The sequence below is a fragment of the Hyla sarda genome, chromosome 5, assembly GCF_029499605.1.
Source record: "Hyla sarda isolate aHylSar1 chromosome 5, aHylSar1.hap1, whole genome shotgun sequence".
Classification (NCBI taxonomy): domain Eukaryota; kingdom Metazoa; phylum Chordata; class Amphibia; order Anura; family Hylidae; genus Hyla; species Hyla sarda.
This window is the reverse complement of record NC_079193.1, coordinates 18,949,088-18,964,313: the sequence shown is the minus strand read 5'-3', so window position 1 is coordinate 18,964,313 and position 15,226 is coordinate 18,949,088. Positions and strand designations below refer to the sequence as shown.

The window sequence follows — 15,226 nt, the reverse complement described above, 5'->3', positions numbered from 1 at the left end:
TACTTGACTTGATGGTGGCTGCAGGACTGGACTTTGAGGTCTCCAACACTCTGGACACACACACTAGACAAGACTGCACTGGACCTCAGCAGGAAGAGAGAGAAGCTCCACCCAGGGATTATATGGGGGAGACTAGCAGGGAGCCCATAGGTCACTCTTGGGATCACATGGTCACTGATACCTCCTTGACAACAATCCCATGACATAACTCTTAAAGATACAACACATTTTATAATACAATTCACTGCAGAACATATGTACAGGGGGTAAACCGGTACAAGGGGCCCTGGGGACACTGAAGGAGGCTGCCTGACAGGACACCAAGGGTACGGGGTAACATCTCCCGTACTGGGCCCCCACAGAGGTATGAACTTTGCTGCAGGGTAATCCAAAGTCAGGGTCCCCAGAATAGTTGTGGCGACCACTGGGTGTAAGTAAACGTACTTTGTTCATCTGAAGGTTGGAGGCAGCTTCTCCTGGGCCAGACACCATGTGCAAATAAACACACCGACATAAGGTGACGGGTAACTGCCTTTACTGAGCTGGTGAAGTTGGTATAACACAAACAGCTGGCCTTAGTGTGAGAGTTAAGCGTACTTCTTGCGAGCCTTGTTGCCGTTCTGAGACTTTTGGTGCTTTTCACCGGACAAAATTGTAGACTGTAGATTCTGGTAGCTAGTGTCCTTCCAGGGCACTGTAGACTATTCTGCAGGGTCAGGCTATCCTCCTGTAAGTGACACTTGTAGGATGACCAGTAGAAAGTTTAAAGCTTGAGTAGGCCTCTGCTTAGGACACACGACACACAGCATATCCGAGCTTAGCTGTTGCTCAGAAGCACACACTGGGGTGAACTAGACTGGACTAGTACCAGTAGTGGACTGACTAACTCCTCCCCTGTACCTCACTATACAGAGGAGACTTTTGGGGTCTCATTGGCTCACATGGTCACATGGAGTTCACTGCTCACATTTTAAAGGCACAGTAACATGTGTGGTGTCGCGGTACTGAACGTGGTCCCGTACTTTAGTCGTGGGTCCCCGTAGTCAGAGTTCCTCCGTGCTGGTGGGGCTCTCTTGGTGGATTAACCCCTAGTCTCCTCCTGATGTCATTAAAAAATGTATATATTTAATGTATTTTATTATAGTGTAATTAATGTACAGGACCTTAGGTCATGTGATATTTAACAATTCTGTTATGCTAAGTTTAAGGACCTTTGGGTCATGTGATAGGTCATGTGATGTATCATAATGCTTTGTACTAGGACTGACAGGTTTGGGGAACCAATAAGCTTTGATCCTGCCCCTTCTGTATATAAGGGCACTGTATCCAATAATCTCGATCTTCGCTCTTGTATCCTGGATATGAAAGAAAGCAGATCTGTTATCGCAGTGACAAGACAATCACTTCCACTGCAGCCACATGCTATACCGTGAGTTAATTCAACTTCCTACCAAATCCTACGTGACTGCTGAACCTAAACATACCCCTAAATTCAGTGGAACAGCGTACGAAAGGAATCAAAGCATATTTCCTACAAAGTCCCAGCCAACCTGTGAGGATCCTAAATCTCTGTCCTCTTGTAAAGACTGTTGTTAATTGCATCCTGCATAAAATCTGCAGCAAATTATTTCAAGTTTATTACAATTCCTGCTGTGGACAATCCTTTATTCCTCCCTATCGCTCTTGGGACGGGTGGCGGTAGGACATATATATATGGCTAGAGGAAGCCCTCACCTTGGCGTCATGACAATCAAGAGTTAATCCTATACCCAGCAACACTACATTGCAACACCCAGGTTCAACCCTACACCCCCTAAGCTACCACACATGTTAAACATACGTACATGAAACCATGACAAAATTAATTTAGGAAAAATATATTATTTTTATATTACACTATGCACATAATTAATAGAACAGTAGGACTCTAGTAGGCCCAACACCACGTGCTATAAGGCTGCCGGAGACAGTCCAAAACCACGGGACTGTCTCTTGCACCATCAGTCCTTACTGAGACCAGCCAACACCAGATACCTCAGTGCTAGTGACCAGCACCTGGAAGGCTGCAAAGCTGCAGTCATTCCTGTAAGTCAAAAGTCTATGGGGGATATTTATCAAAGTTGTCTATGTCCCGCATCAATATAGACCAAACTACAGAGGGTTAGTCCGGTCTATTGTGCACCTAATTTATCAAATGGCGCACAGCTCTTGATAAATTCTGTGCACAGATCTATGCTTTAGTCTATATTTAAACCTGCTCCAACATGGTCTGACATTTCGGCGTACTTTCAGCCTATGCGACTTGTCGCTGAAAAGTCGCTTTTGATAAATTCAGCACCAATGCATTTTTCAATGCATTTCAGTCTAAAATAGACCAACATGCATCATTTTCTAAAAATCCTCTAGAGCAAAAGTCGCAGAAAAGTCGCACATATTTAGACTGCGACTTTCTGTGCGACAAATTTAGACAAGAAAAACCAGTATAAATCCTTTGATAAATCTCCCCCTATGTCTGCTATCACTACTACCCACAGTCAAGTCCAGTCTAAAGTCAAGCCTCAAGATAATTATCTAAAGTCTATTACAAGTCTAATTGGTCCCAGCAAGCTGCGAGGTCCCTCTGTGTTCCTGGCCGCCTCTCTGGGATTCTGGCCGAGCTGTGAAGATAATTCCATCTGCCTAAATCTCAGTAAACTCTCCGTTAAACCATAACTGGTTGTGGACCCTTATTTCACTGCCTAGCCATTGGAATAGCGTAGACACCGTTCGTGTGGTTCTGCTACCCAAAAAGTACTCTGGCATCACGAACATTATGGGTAGAGATGAGCGAACTTACAGTAAATTCGATTCGTCACTAACTTCTCGGCTCGGCAGTTGATGACTTATCCTGCATAAATTAGTTCAGCTTTCAGGTGCTCCGATGGGCTGGAAAAGGTGGATACAGTCCTAGGAGACTCTTTCCTAGGACTGTATCCACCTTTTCCAACCCACCGGAGCACCTGAAAGCTGAACTAATTTATGCAGGAAAAGTCATCAACTGCCGAGCCGAGAAGTTCGTGACGAATCGAATTTACTGTAAGTTCGCTCATCTCTAATTATGGGTTAAAAACACCTTTCCCCTGGGGGTTAATACCATCTTGCCCCTCCACCTACACAGCTACACCCCGTGGTCCCGGCATCACCGTGGGTCACCACAGGTGTATTTTGGAAGAAAACGTTTTACCTCTTTTTAGGCCATTATTTTCTATACTCAACACTGCTTTATATAAAGAGGGTGGGAACACAAAATAGGTGGTATAAACCAGATGTATCATACAACCTGAGCCACCATGATGAATCAGAGCCATAGCCATTTTGCACAGTGTACATGCCTACACTTTATGGACAGAAGTATGTCCGCACGGAAAATCTCTAGGCCTACATTCCGGAAACTGCGGGCGCCGGCATCACATGCCAGTGCTAGGACCGCATGGAAATTCGCCGTCTCATAGACTGCTATGCATTCTGTGCAGAGTCCACAAAAAGAATGAACATGTTGATTCTTTCTGCGGACACCGGAATCAGAATTTCTGCGCCAGAAACATCTGGCACGGAAGTTCCGAGGTGAGCACATCCCTTTGAATTCAGCGGAATCTCCATGCAGAATTCTAATGTGGAATTCCGCGTGGAAATTCCAATGTGTGAACATAACCTAAATGTGCAATAAGGATTGCTGCATTTAAACAGTAAATCCTTTGTGTCTAGTGTCCCCATCGGCTTCCCGCAATTTAATCGTGGGGTGCCGATGGGTTGTGCGATTGTTACAGCCTGCCTATGGCAGACAGTAGCAATAGAGCGCCGGTCTGATAGATCAATGTAATGCAATAGCATGACACGGATCTATTATAAGCCATCGATTGATTAGAACAGGATCCTATGTGGGGCCAAAAAAGAAGTGTAAAAAAGAAAACACAAAAAAAAAAAAAATTGATTTTTTTTTTTTTTTTTTTAAATAAAATCCCAGAAAAAAATTAAAGGTGATCAAAAAAGTAAATACTACATTTAAAAAAATTACGAGCCCTCATACTGCGTCATAAATGGAAAAATAAGTCATAGGGGTTACAACCTGACGCTTTATTTTTTTATTTGTTTTCAAATTTTTCTAGAATTATTACCCCACAAAAATTGTGCAAATTCCATAATAAGTTGAACTTGTCCGAGAAAAAAATACACTCTAAAACCAGGGTGCCTCCAGCTGTTGTAAAACTACAACTCCCAGCATGCCCGGACAGCTGTTCGCTGTCCGGGCATGCTGGGAGTTGTAGTTTTACAACCTCTGGAGAGCAAGGCTATATAGGGACACATTTTATCATGTAAACGCACATTTGTGGAGATTTATCAAAACCTGAGGAAAGGTAGCGCGGTGCAGTTGCCCATAGCAACCAATCAGATCGCTTCTTTCATTTTTCAAAGGGCATCTGGGAAATGAAAGAAGTGATAGGTTGCTATGGGCAACTGCACTACTCTTCCTTAACTCAGGTTTTGATAAACCTCCCCATTATCGGTTGAGTCATGTGACCACTAGCGCCACATGACCACTGACGTCACCGCCCTCCTTCCGGGAACTCCATCCATGCACCTGCCAAGTAGACAGGCACGCTGCTTCTACTTCCTGTTTGTTGCTAACCCGATAGGCCCCGCCCTCTTCCCCCGGGAGACCACGCCCTCTGTGATTACGTCACACACCAGAATTCTTTCCCCTCTATAGACAGGACGGTCCGGATAGGTGCCCGGGCTCCGGGGTGTCTGCTCCCCATCCTGCCAGAGGTAACACGGGGACTAGGCTTTAGTTGTGCCGCCTGTAGCCCATGATAAGCTGGAGGTCCCAGCATGCAAAGCACGCTGGGACTTGTAGTTCGGCCATGGCTGCCCTTATGGTGGCATAACATCTGCAGGGTCGTCTTGTCTGTGAGTGGTCACAGGTATGGATTATTATGCATGGTGGTCTATATGCACAGCAGGAAAGTCACCTGACTAATATCTATCCTGTATTATACCTCAGAGCTGTACTCACTATTCTGCTGGTGAGATCACTGTGTACATACATTACATTACTTATCCTGTACTGATCCTGAGTTATATCCTGTATTATACTCCAGAGCTGTTCTCACTATTCTGCTGGTGAGGTCACTGTGTGCATACATTACATTACTTATCCTGTACTGATCCTGTGTTATATCCTGTATTATACCTCAGAGCTGCACTCACTATTCTGCTGGTGAGATCACTGTGTACATACATTACATTACTTATCCTGTACTGATCCTGAGTTATATCCTGATTTATACTCCAGAGCTGTACTCACTATTCTGCTGGTGGGGTCACTGTGTACATACATTACATTACTTATCCTGTACTGATCCTGAGTTATATCCTGTATTATACCTCAGAGCTGTACTCACTATTCTGCTGGTGAGGTCACTGTGTACATACATTACATTACTTATCCTGTACTGATCCTGAGTTATATCCTGTATTATACCTCAGAGCTGTACTCACTGTTCTGCTGGTGAGGTCACTGTGTACATAAACTACATTACTTATCCTGTACTGATCCTGAGTTATATCCTGTACTATACTTCAGAGCTGTACTCACTATTCTGCTGGTGGGGTCACTGTGTACATACATTACATTACTTATCCTGTACTGATCCTGAGTTATATCCTGTATTATACTCCAGAGCTGTACTCATATTCTGCTGGTGAGGTCACTGTGTACATACATTACATTACTTATCCTGTACTGATCCAGAGTTATATCCTGTATTATACTCCAGAGCTGCACTCACTATTCTGCTGGTGAGGTCACTGTGTACATACATTACATTACTTATCCTGTACTGATCCTGAGTTATATCCTGTATTATACTCCAGAGCTGTACTCACTATTCTGCTGGTGTGGTCACTGTGTACATACATTACATTACTTATCCTGTACTGATCCTGAGTTATATCCTGTATTATACTCCAGAGCTGCACTCACTATTCTGCTGGTGAGGTAATTGTGTATATACATTACATTACTTATCCTATTCTGGTGGAGTCACTGATATATATATATATATATATATATATATATATATATATATATATATATATATATATATATCTCCCTAGTATGTCCTATGAGATGCAGCTTCACCCTGATCCCTCCTGCTTTTAAGAACTGACAGAGTAACCGATCACTAGGAGACAGACTGAAGCTGCATCTTATATGACTACAATGAGACTATAGTGTGACTTAGGAGACAGACGTTTTATGTCACTTAGAACAAAGTGAGTGTGATGTAATGAAAACCTCTATGGCAATGTTTCCCAACCAGGGTGCCTCCAGCTGTTGCAGAACTACAACTTCCAGCATGGCCGGGAGTGGTAGTTTTGCAACAGTTGGTGGCACACTGGTTGGCACAAAACACTGGTCAATAGTGACCCTCCCCACTTAATCCCAATCTTCTACTTCTCATTTTAGTGCTCGCTGATCTGTAATAATGAGCGGGTCCAAGCCGGACATCCTCTGGGCCCCCCACCACGTGGACAGGTTTGTGGTGTGTGACTCTGAGCTCATCCTTTACCACATCGAGTCCAGGGCCAACACCAACTCCGAACTCAAGGCTGGATCTTTGCGGCTCTCGGAGGAGACCACCGCCACCCTCCTGGCCATTAACTCGGATACTCCCTACATGAAATGTGTGGCGTGGTATCCAAAATACGACCCAGAATGCCTCCTGGCTGTCGGCCAGGCCAACGGCAGGGTAGTGCTGACCAGTCTGGGCCCAAACCACAACTCTAAATCCAGAGACTTGATCGGGAAGGAGTTTGTACCCAAACATGCCAGGCAGTGTAACACCCTCGCCTGGAATCCCGTAGACAGCAATTGGTTAGCCGCCGGCCTGGACAAGCACAGGGCCGACTTTTCAGTATTGATCTGGGATATCAGCAGCAAGTACACCCCCGACACCACCGTTGCCATGGAGAAGGTCCGTCTGTCCGCCGGCGACAACGAAACCAGCATGGTGGTAACCAAGCCCCTGTATGAACTGGGCCAGAACGACGCCTGTCTGTCCCTCTGCTGGCTTCCCAGGGACCAGAAGTTGCTCCTGGCTGGCATGCACCGTAACTTGGCCATATTCGACCTCCGAAACACCAACCAGAAAATATTTGTGAACACCAAAGCGGTGCAAGGCGTGACTGTGGACCCCCACTTCCATGACAGGGTGGCTTCTTTCTTTGAAGGGCAGGTGGCCATCTGGGACCTTAGAAAGTTCGAAAAGCCAGTTCTGACTCTTACCGAGCAGCCGAAGCCGCTGAGCAAAGTGGCCTGGTGCCCGACCAGGACTGGGCTACTTGCCACCTTAACCCGGGACAGTAATATAATCAGACTGTACGACATGCAACACACCCCTACGCCCATCGGGGACGAAACCGAGCCCACCATAATAGAAAGGAGCGTCCAGCCTTGTGATAACTACATTGCCTCTTTCGCGTGGCATCCGACCAGTCAGAACCGGATGGTGGTTGTCACCCCCAACAGGACCATGTCAGATTTCACGGTGTTCGAGCGCATTTCTCTGGCCTGGAGTCCCACCACGTCGCTGATGTGGGCGTGCAGCAGGCAGCTGTATGAATGTACGGAGGAAGGGAAGGACGCTTCTCTAGAGAGGGATATCGCCACTAAGATGAGGCTCAGGGCTTTGTCGCGCTACGGCCTGGACACGGAACAGGTCTGGAGGAACCACTTACTGTCGGGGAATGAAGACCCTCAGCTGAAATCTCTGTGGTACACTTTGCACTATATCCTTGAACGCGCACATTTGCTAAAACTGCTTGGGTCAAGTTGGAATTCTAAATGGAGCTTCATAGCTGGATGTAGGGATGTCCCAAAAAGTGTACGGGTAGTGATACCACTCACCGATACCGTCATTAGACCGCAGAGGTGGCTCTAGACTTTGTGAGGACTTAGATAAAATTGCATGAGGACCTCCCTGACACTCATTATAGAGAGATTGGGAGAGATTTATCAAAACCTGTGCAAAGGAAAAGTTGCCCATAGCAACCAATCAGATCGCTTCTTTCATTTTGCAGAGGCCTTGTTAAAAATTAAAAAAAAGCAAACTGGTTGCTATGGGCAACTGGGCAACTTTTACTCTAGACAGGTTTTGATAAATCTCCCCCGTTATCCCTGTAAGTAGGGGATCTCCCCTATTAGGTGGAATCCCCCAGTAATTAGGGAATCCCCACCCCCCTATTAGGTACAAGTCCCCTGTTAGTAGGTAGGTTATCCCCCCACTATTAGGTAGAAGCCCCCAGTAGGTAGGTAAGACCCCCCCCCCCCCCCCCAATTGATAAAAGCCCCCTGTTGGGAAGTAATCCCCTATTAGGTGGAAGCCCCTGTTGGTAGTTAGGTAATCCCCATTATTAGGTAGAAGTCCCCAGTAGGTAGGTAATTTCCCCCCCCCCCCCCCCACCACCACCATACACACACCTATAGGGTAGAAGCCCCCAGTAAGTAATCCCCCCCCCCCCCCATATATACACACCCACACACCTATAGTGTAGAAGCCCCCAGTAGGTAGGTAATCCCACCCCCCCCCCCCCACACACATGCCTATAGGGTAGAAGCCCCCAGTGGTCAGGTGGAGTAGATGCCCCCAATTAGTAGTTTTCCCCCACCCAATAGGCCTCCGAGACAATAATAAAAATAATACGAATCCCACTCACCATGACTCCGCTCCTGCACTGAGGCCTTTGCATCCTGCCCTCTGTTAGTGGCGCAAGCCGGAGTCGTGCAGGACCTGTGCGATGGAATGATGTTATCGCGCGGCAGGTCCTGCACCACTGTGAATACGGAGCGACTGATAAAGACCTCAGCGCGGGAAGGTGGGGGGGATTTTTATTTTTTTTATGGTCTGCAGTTATTGGGATGGGTATTGGGGACATTTGCAAGTACTTATGCAAATGTCCGGTATCGGGACGTCCCTCGTTGTATCTGTTTATGATAAAAAAAAACAATAATCTGGTTAGAGAATTCAGTCCGACTAGTCACGCAGTCACGGCTCCAGTCTGGCATTGAGGGTCCGACATCGGCCCATCACCTTGTGAAAACCCTCGCACGCTTGGTTCACACTTGACTGCTTTTCCGCTCCTCAATAGGCGTAATTGAAGCCATGACTGTTCGGACCAAGATCTTCACCCAAATAACTAGTTGAGGTTCATTGGCAATAGAAGGTTGTAGACTATTAAAATATACTGCCTCCAGCTGTTGCAAATCTACAACTCCCAGCATGCCCGGACAGCCTTTGGCTGTCCGGGCACGCTGGGAATTGTAGTTTTGCAACAGCTAGAGGCACACTCTATATATTATCATTGTTTATGGGAGGAGAACCCCTTTAAAGTGAAAGGTCTCTTTAAAGGGGTACTCCACTGGAAAACTAATAATAATAATTATTATTAATAATAATAATAATAATAATATTATTATTATCTAGTCTCTATCTGTATCTCTCTAAACTTTTTTTTTTATTTATTTATTTTTTTAAATCAACTGGTGCCAGAAAGTTAAACAGATTTGTAAATTACTTCTATTAAAAAAATCTTAATCCTTTCAGTACTTATGACCTTCTGAAGTTAAGGTTGTTCTTTTCTGTCCAAGTTCTCTCTGATGACACGTGTCTTGGGAACCGCCCAGTTTAGAAGCAAATCCCCATAGCAAACCTCTTCTAAACTGGGCGCTTCCCGTGTCATCAGAGAGAACTTAGACAGAAAAGAAGAACCTTAACTTCAGAAGCTCATAAGTACTGAAAGGATTAATATATTTTTTAATAGAAGGCATTTACAAATCTGTTTAACTTTCTGGAGCCAGTTGATATATAAAAAAAAAAAGTTTTTTTTCCTGGATAACCCCTTTAAAAAATCTTAGACCTTCCAGTACTTATCAGCTGTTGTATGCTCCACAGGAACTTAGTTTCTTTTTGAATTTATTTTCTGTCTGACCACAGTGCTCTCTGCTGACACCTCTGTCTATTTTAGGAACTGTCCAGAGCAGGAGAGGTTTGCTTTGGGGATTTGCTTGTACTCTGGACAGTTCCTAAAATAGACAGAGGTGTCAGCAGAGAGCACCGTGGTCAGACAGAAAAGAAACTAAAAAAGAAAAGCTCTTCCTGTGCAGCATACAGCAGCTGATAAGTACTGGAAGGATTAAGATTTTTAAATTGAAGTAATTTACAAATCTGTTTTATTTTTCTGGCACCAGTTGATTTAAAAATAAAAAAAATAAGTTTCCCAGTGGAGTACCCCCTTTTAATCTCAAGCCACTTTTAGTTGCACCAAGCAAGGGGCACAACTGCCCCAACTTTTACCACTTCCTACAACCTGACATAATAATTTCCTGGGTTATTTGACTATTACATCACGGTTATGGCACAGGCACTATACACCTCTGTGCCCACATAATCCTTGGCAGGATGGCATCTGTAATGATGTTATATCTTCTATATTATGTGTGATATCTTCCTATACGTATGAATACTTATGAAGCAGTACACCGAAGACGTCGACCAGAAATCTTCAAGCAACAAAGGATCATTGGTTTATGCTGGGATTAAGGCGATAGTGAAATCGTCACTGGGTAAGAAGATGACACATTCGATCCATAAATGTCATTTACTAATGTGTAGTTATTGCTGAGGTCACATATAGGTACATTACTCTGGTGGGATCACTGTGTACATACATTACATTACTTATCCTGTACTGATCCTGAGTTATATTCTGTATTATACTCCAGAGCTGTACTCACTATTCTGCTGGTGAGGTCACTGTGTACATACATTACATTACTTATCCTGTACTGATCCTGAGTTATATTCTGTATTATACTCCAGAGCTGTACTCACTATTCTGCTGGTGAGGTCACTGTGTACATACATTACATTACTTATCCTGTACTGATCCTGAGTTATATCCTGTATTATACTCCAGAGCTGTACTCACTATTCTGCTGGTGAGATCACTGTGTACATACATTACATTACTTATCCTGTACTGATCCTGAGTTATATCCTGTATTATACTCAAGACCTGTACTCACTATTCTGCTGGTGAGGTCACTGTGTACATACATTACATTACTTATCCTGTACTGATCCTGAGTTATATTCTGTATTATACCACAGGGCTGTACTCACTATTCTGCTGGTGAGGTCACTGTGTACATACATTACATTACTTATCCTGTACTGATCCTGAGTTATATCCTGTATTATACCCCAGAGCTGTACTCACTATCCTGCTGGTGAGATCACTGTGTACATACATTACATTACTTATCCTGTACTGATCCTGAGTTATATCGTGTATTATACTCCAGAGCTGTACTCACTATTCTGCTGGTGAGGTCACTGTGTACATACATTACATTACTTATCCTGTACTGATCCTGAGTTATATCCTATATTATACTCCAGGGCTGTACTCACTATTCTGCTGGTGAGGTCACTGTGTACATACATTACATTACTTATCCTGTACTGAACCTGAGTTATATCCTGTATTATACTCCAGAGCTGCACTCACTATTCTGCTGGTGAGGTCACGGTGTACATACATTACTTATCCTGTACTGATCCTGAGTTATATCCTGTATTATACTCCAGAGCTGTACTCACTATTCTGCTGGTGAGGTCACTGTGTACATACATTACATTACTTATCCTGTACTGAACCTGAGTTATATCCTGTATTATACTCCAGAGCTGCACTCACTATTCTGCTGGTGAGGTCACGGTGTACATACATTACTTATCCTGTACTGATCCTGAGTTATATCTTGTATTATACTCCAGAGCTGTACTCACTATTCTGCTGGTGAGGTCACTGTGTACATACATTACATTACTTATCCTGTACTGATCCTGAGTTATATCCTGTATTATACCCCAGAGCTGTACTCACTATTCTGCTGGTTAGGTCACTGTGTACATACATTACATTACTTATCCTGTACTGATCCTGAGTTATATCCTGTATTATACTCCAGAGCTGTACTCACTATTCTGCTGGTGAGGTCACTGTGTACATACATTACATTACTTATCCTGTACTGATCCTGAGTTATATCCTGTATTATACTCCAGAGCTGTACTCACTATTCTGCTGGTGAGGTCACTGTGTACATACATTACATTACTTATCCTGTACTGATCCTGAGTTATATCCTGTATTATACTCCAGAGCTGCACTCACTATTCTGCTGTCTTTAATCTCCTAGCTTTTCCTGTCTGCTCATTCTTATTCTTGTTGTTCCTATTCTGGATACTCTTTACAATTTCAGTAAACATACATATACTGTATATTTGGAAGTATTAACTGTGTACAAAAAGATTGTTTCCGTTCACTGACAGGAAGCGGAATTCATTAACCTGGTGAGAAATGTCCCCTTTATATCTATACATGCGCTGTCCTTGTTCCACCTGGCATAGTATACAGTATAGTATACGGCCTGTGACTTATCTCTTCCGTATATTAGGAACGACAGAGAGTGTGCGCAGCGGCTGGAGCGGCTCCGACCGGCAGGTGGATGTGGTCCATTACGTCAGCGAGGAGCGCAGTTTGGCGCTGCAGCTTTGTGGCTGGAGGAAGAAAGGATCGGACACGGATATCGGACCTTTTTTGACCTCGCTGGAACAAGAAGGCGAATGGGAGAGGGCGGCGGCCATTGCGTTGTTTAACCTGGATATCCGCCGGGCCATCCAGATCCTTAATAAGGGGGCGTCCACCGGGAAAGGTTCGACTCTTTATCACCCTGTCATTCTAACTTGTATTTTGCGGCTACAACTACAATTCTCAGCATGCCTGTACAGCTGAGAATTGTAGTCTTGCAACAGCTGGAGGCACCTTGTTGGGGAAACACTGGGTAAATGCACTTAGGGTGCACTCAAACCATGTTTTGGCAGTATGACAGCAATACCCCATTCACTTCAGCAACTGCTAATTTTTAAACCGTATCGGGTTTTGTTGTCTGACTTAAAGGGGTACTCCACTGCTAGACATCTTATACCCTATCTAAACCATAGGGGCTAAGATGTCTGATTGTGGGGGTCCTGCACCTGGGTCCCCCCACGATCTAAACAAACGCTGGGTCCCTGCAGCAATGGTCGTGACATCATGGCCACGCCCCCTGTGATGTAAAGCCACGCCCCTCCATTCATGTCTATGGGAGGGGCGTTGACATGGCATAATGATCAAATGTTCAGAGCATTGGAGAACCCCCTTTAAAACCGTGGTCTGCCATGGTTTTTTGTCTGGCAATAAAACTGATACGGATAACAAATGAGCCCACCAGAGTCACTTGCTAACTCCCTCTGGCTTATTGAAGTGAATGGGAAAGGGCAGCGGGTCTGGGGTGAGTGGGGTATGGCAGGGGATCCGGGGTGAGTGGGGTATGGCAGGGGATCCGGGGTGAGTGGGGTATGGCAGGGGATCCGGGGTGGAATGGGGTGCGGCAGGGGATCCGGGGCGGAATGGGGTGCGGCAGGGGATCCGGGGCGGAATGGGGTGCGGCAGGGGATCCGGGGCGGAATGGGGTGCGGCAGGGGATCCGGGGCGGAATGGGGTGCGGCAGGGGATCCGGGGCAGAATGGGGTGCGGCAGGGGATCCGGGGCGGAATGGGGTGCGGCAGGGGATCCGGGGAGGAATGGGGTGCGGCAGGGGATCCGGGGAGGAATGGGGTGCGGCAGGGGATCCGTGGTGAATGGGGTACGGCAGCGGATCCGTATTGCCAAAACTTGGTGAGAATGCACCCTTAGTATTCTGTCTTGCGTTCCTATGTGCACCATCCTAGTTCTTGTTGCAGCCGGTGTGATGGATGGACCGTCCCTTCCCTGCTTTGCTATGGACTCGTCTTTTGATATTCGCAGGAGATCTGAATCTCAATGTGGTAGCGATGGCGCTGTCCGGATACACAGACGAAAAGAATTCGCTTTGGAGAGAGATGTGCAGCTCCCTCCGAAATCAGCTCAGTAACCCTTACCTTGCCGTCATGTTCGCTTTCCTCACCAGCGATCCAGGCTGCTACGACGCTGTTCTGGTACGTGTTGTTCACCATGAACGATCGCAACGTCAAATCGCAAATAGAATCTTTGGGGGAGATTCATCGAAAACCTGTCCAGAGGAAACGTTGCTGTGTTGCCCATAGCAACCAATCAGATCGCTTCTTTCATTTTTGAAAAGACCTCTGAAAGTGAAAGAAGCGATCTGATTGGTTGCTATGGGCAACACAGCAAAGTTTGATAAATCTCACCCTATAGTCTGTGTTCATGTTAATTTTTCACTGCATCATGTTTGTACCGTGATTTGCCAAATTGCTGTGAAATTGCACCATATTTTGCTGCTGTTTGGGGGAAAGTCTAGGTAAAATTAGAAATATGCAACAAGAAATGCAATTTGTCAACACAGCCTCAAGGGAGAGGTATAACTACTATATATCCTGATCCCATACCCATAGGTAGCAGCAGTATACGGATAGAGGTGGAGGGGAATTGCATAACTTCTATGTATCCTTATCTCCTCCAGAGAGATGTATAACTACTATATATCCTGATCCCATAGAGATAGCAGTGGCAGTATACAGATAGAGCTGGAGGGGAGGTGTATAACTACTATATATACTGATCCCATAGAGATGGCAGCAGCAGTATACAGATAGAGCTGGAGGGGAGGTGTATAATTGCTATCCTTAGAATCTGCTAACAGTGTTTCAGCTCTACATTTTCTGCATACACCAAGAAGCCCCTGGGATACACGTTAAACATACCCATATGCTCTAGTCACCCGAAACATTGGTCTGGTATGCCCCTGTAGGCCTATATGGCGTCGTACATCAGAGCCTTGCATTAGATGTCATGGTTGGGCAGTATTACCAGTGGCTACATCTGAATGTGAACTGAGCTTTAGATTGCTGTGCGGAGCGGTCAGTAAGGTAATAGGGACTGTATATGTCAGTAAGGTAATAGGGACTGTGTATGTCAGTAAGGTAATAGGGACCGTGTATGTCAGTAAGGTAATAGGGACCGTGTATGTCAGTAAGGTAATAGGGACCGTGTATGTCAGTAAGGTAATAGGGACCGTGTATGTCGGTAAGGTAATGGGGACCGTATATGTCGGTAAGGTAATGGGGACCGTATATGTCGG

General features: G+C 45.2%; 1 protein-coding gene across 5 annotated transcripts in view; it reads left to right on the top strand.

Moving 5' to 3' along the window:
- Positions 1-15,226, top strand: part of MIOS (meiosis regulator for oocyte development) — a 54,596-nt gene that overhangs the window by 24,289 nt on the left and 15,081 nt on the right. Inside the window, exons 1-5 of one of the 5 annotated variants that reach the window (XM_056518936.1) lie at positions 4,607-4,806; positions 6,509-7,830; positions 10,565-10,663; positions 12,563-12,820; positions 13,954-14,123. In XM_056518936.1, the coding sequence (XP_056374911.1) occupies positions 6,528-7,830; positions 10,565-10,663; positions 12,563-12,820; positions 13,954-14,123 (1,830 nt within the window). In that variant the 5' untranslated portion in view covers positions 4,607-4,806; positions 6,509-6,527. The other 4 variants (XM_056518937.1, XM_056518932.1, XM_056518935.1 and 1 more) reach the window with 4 other exon arrangements.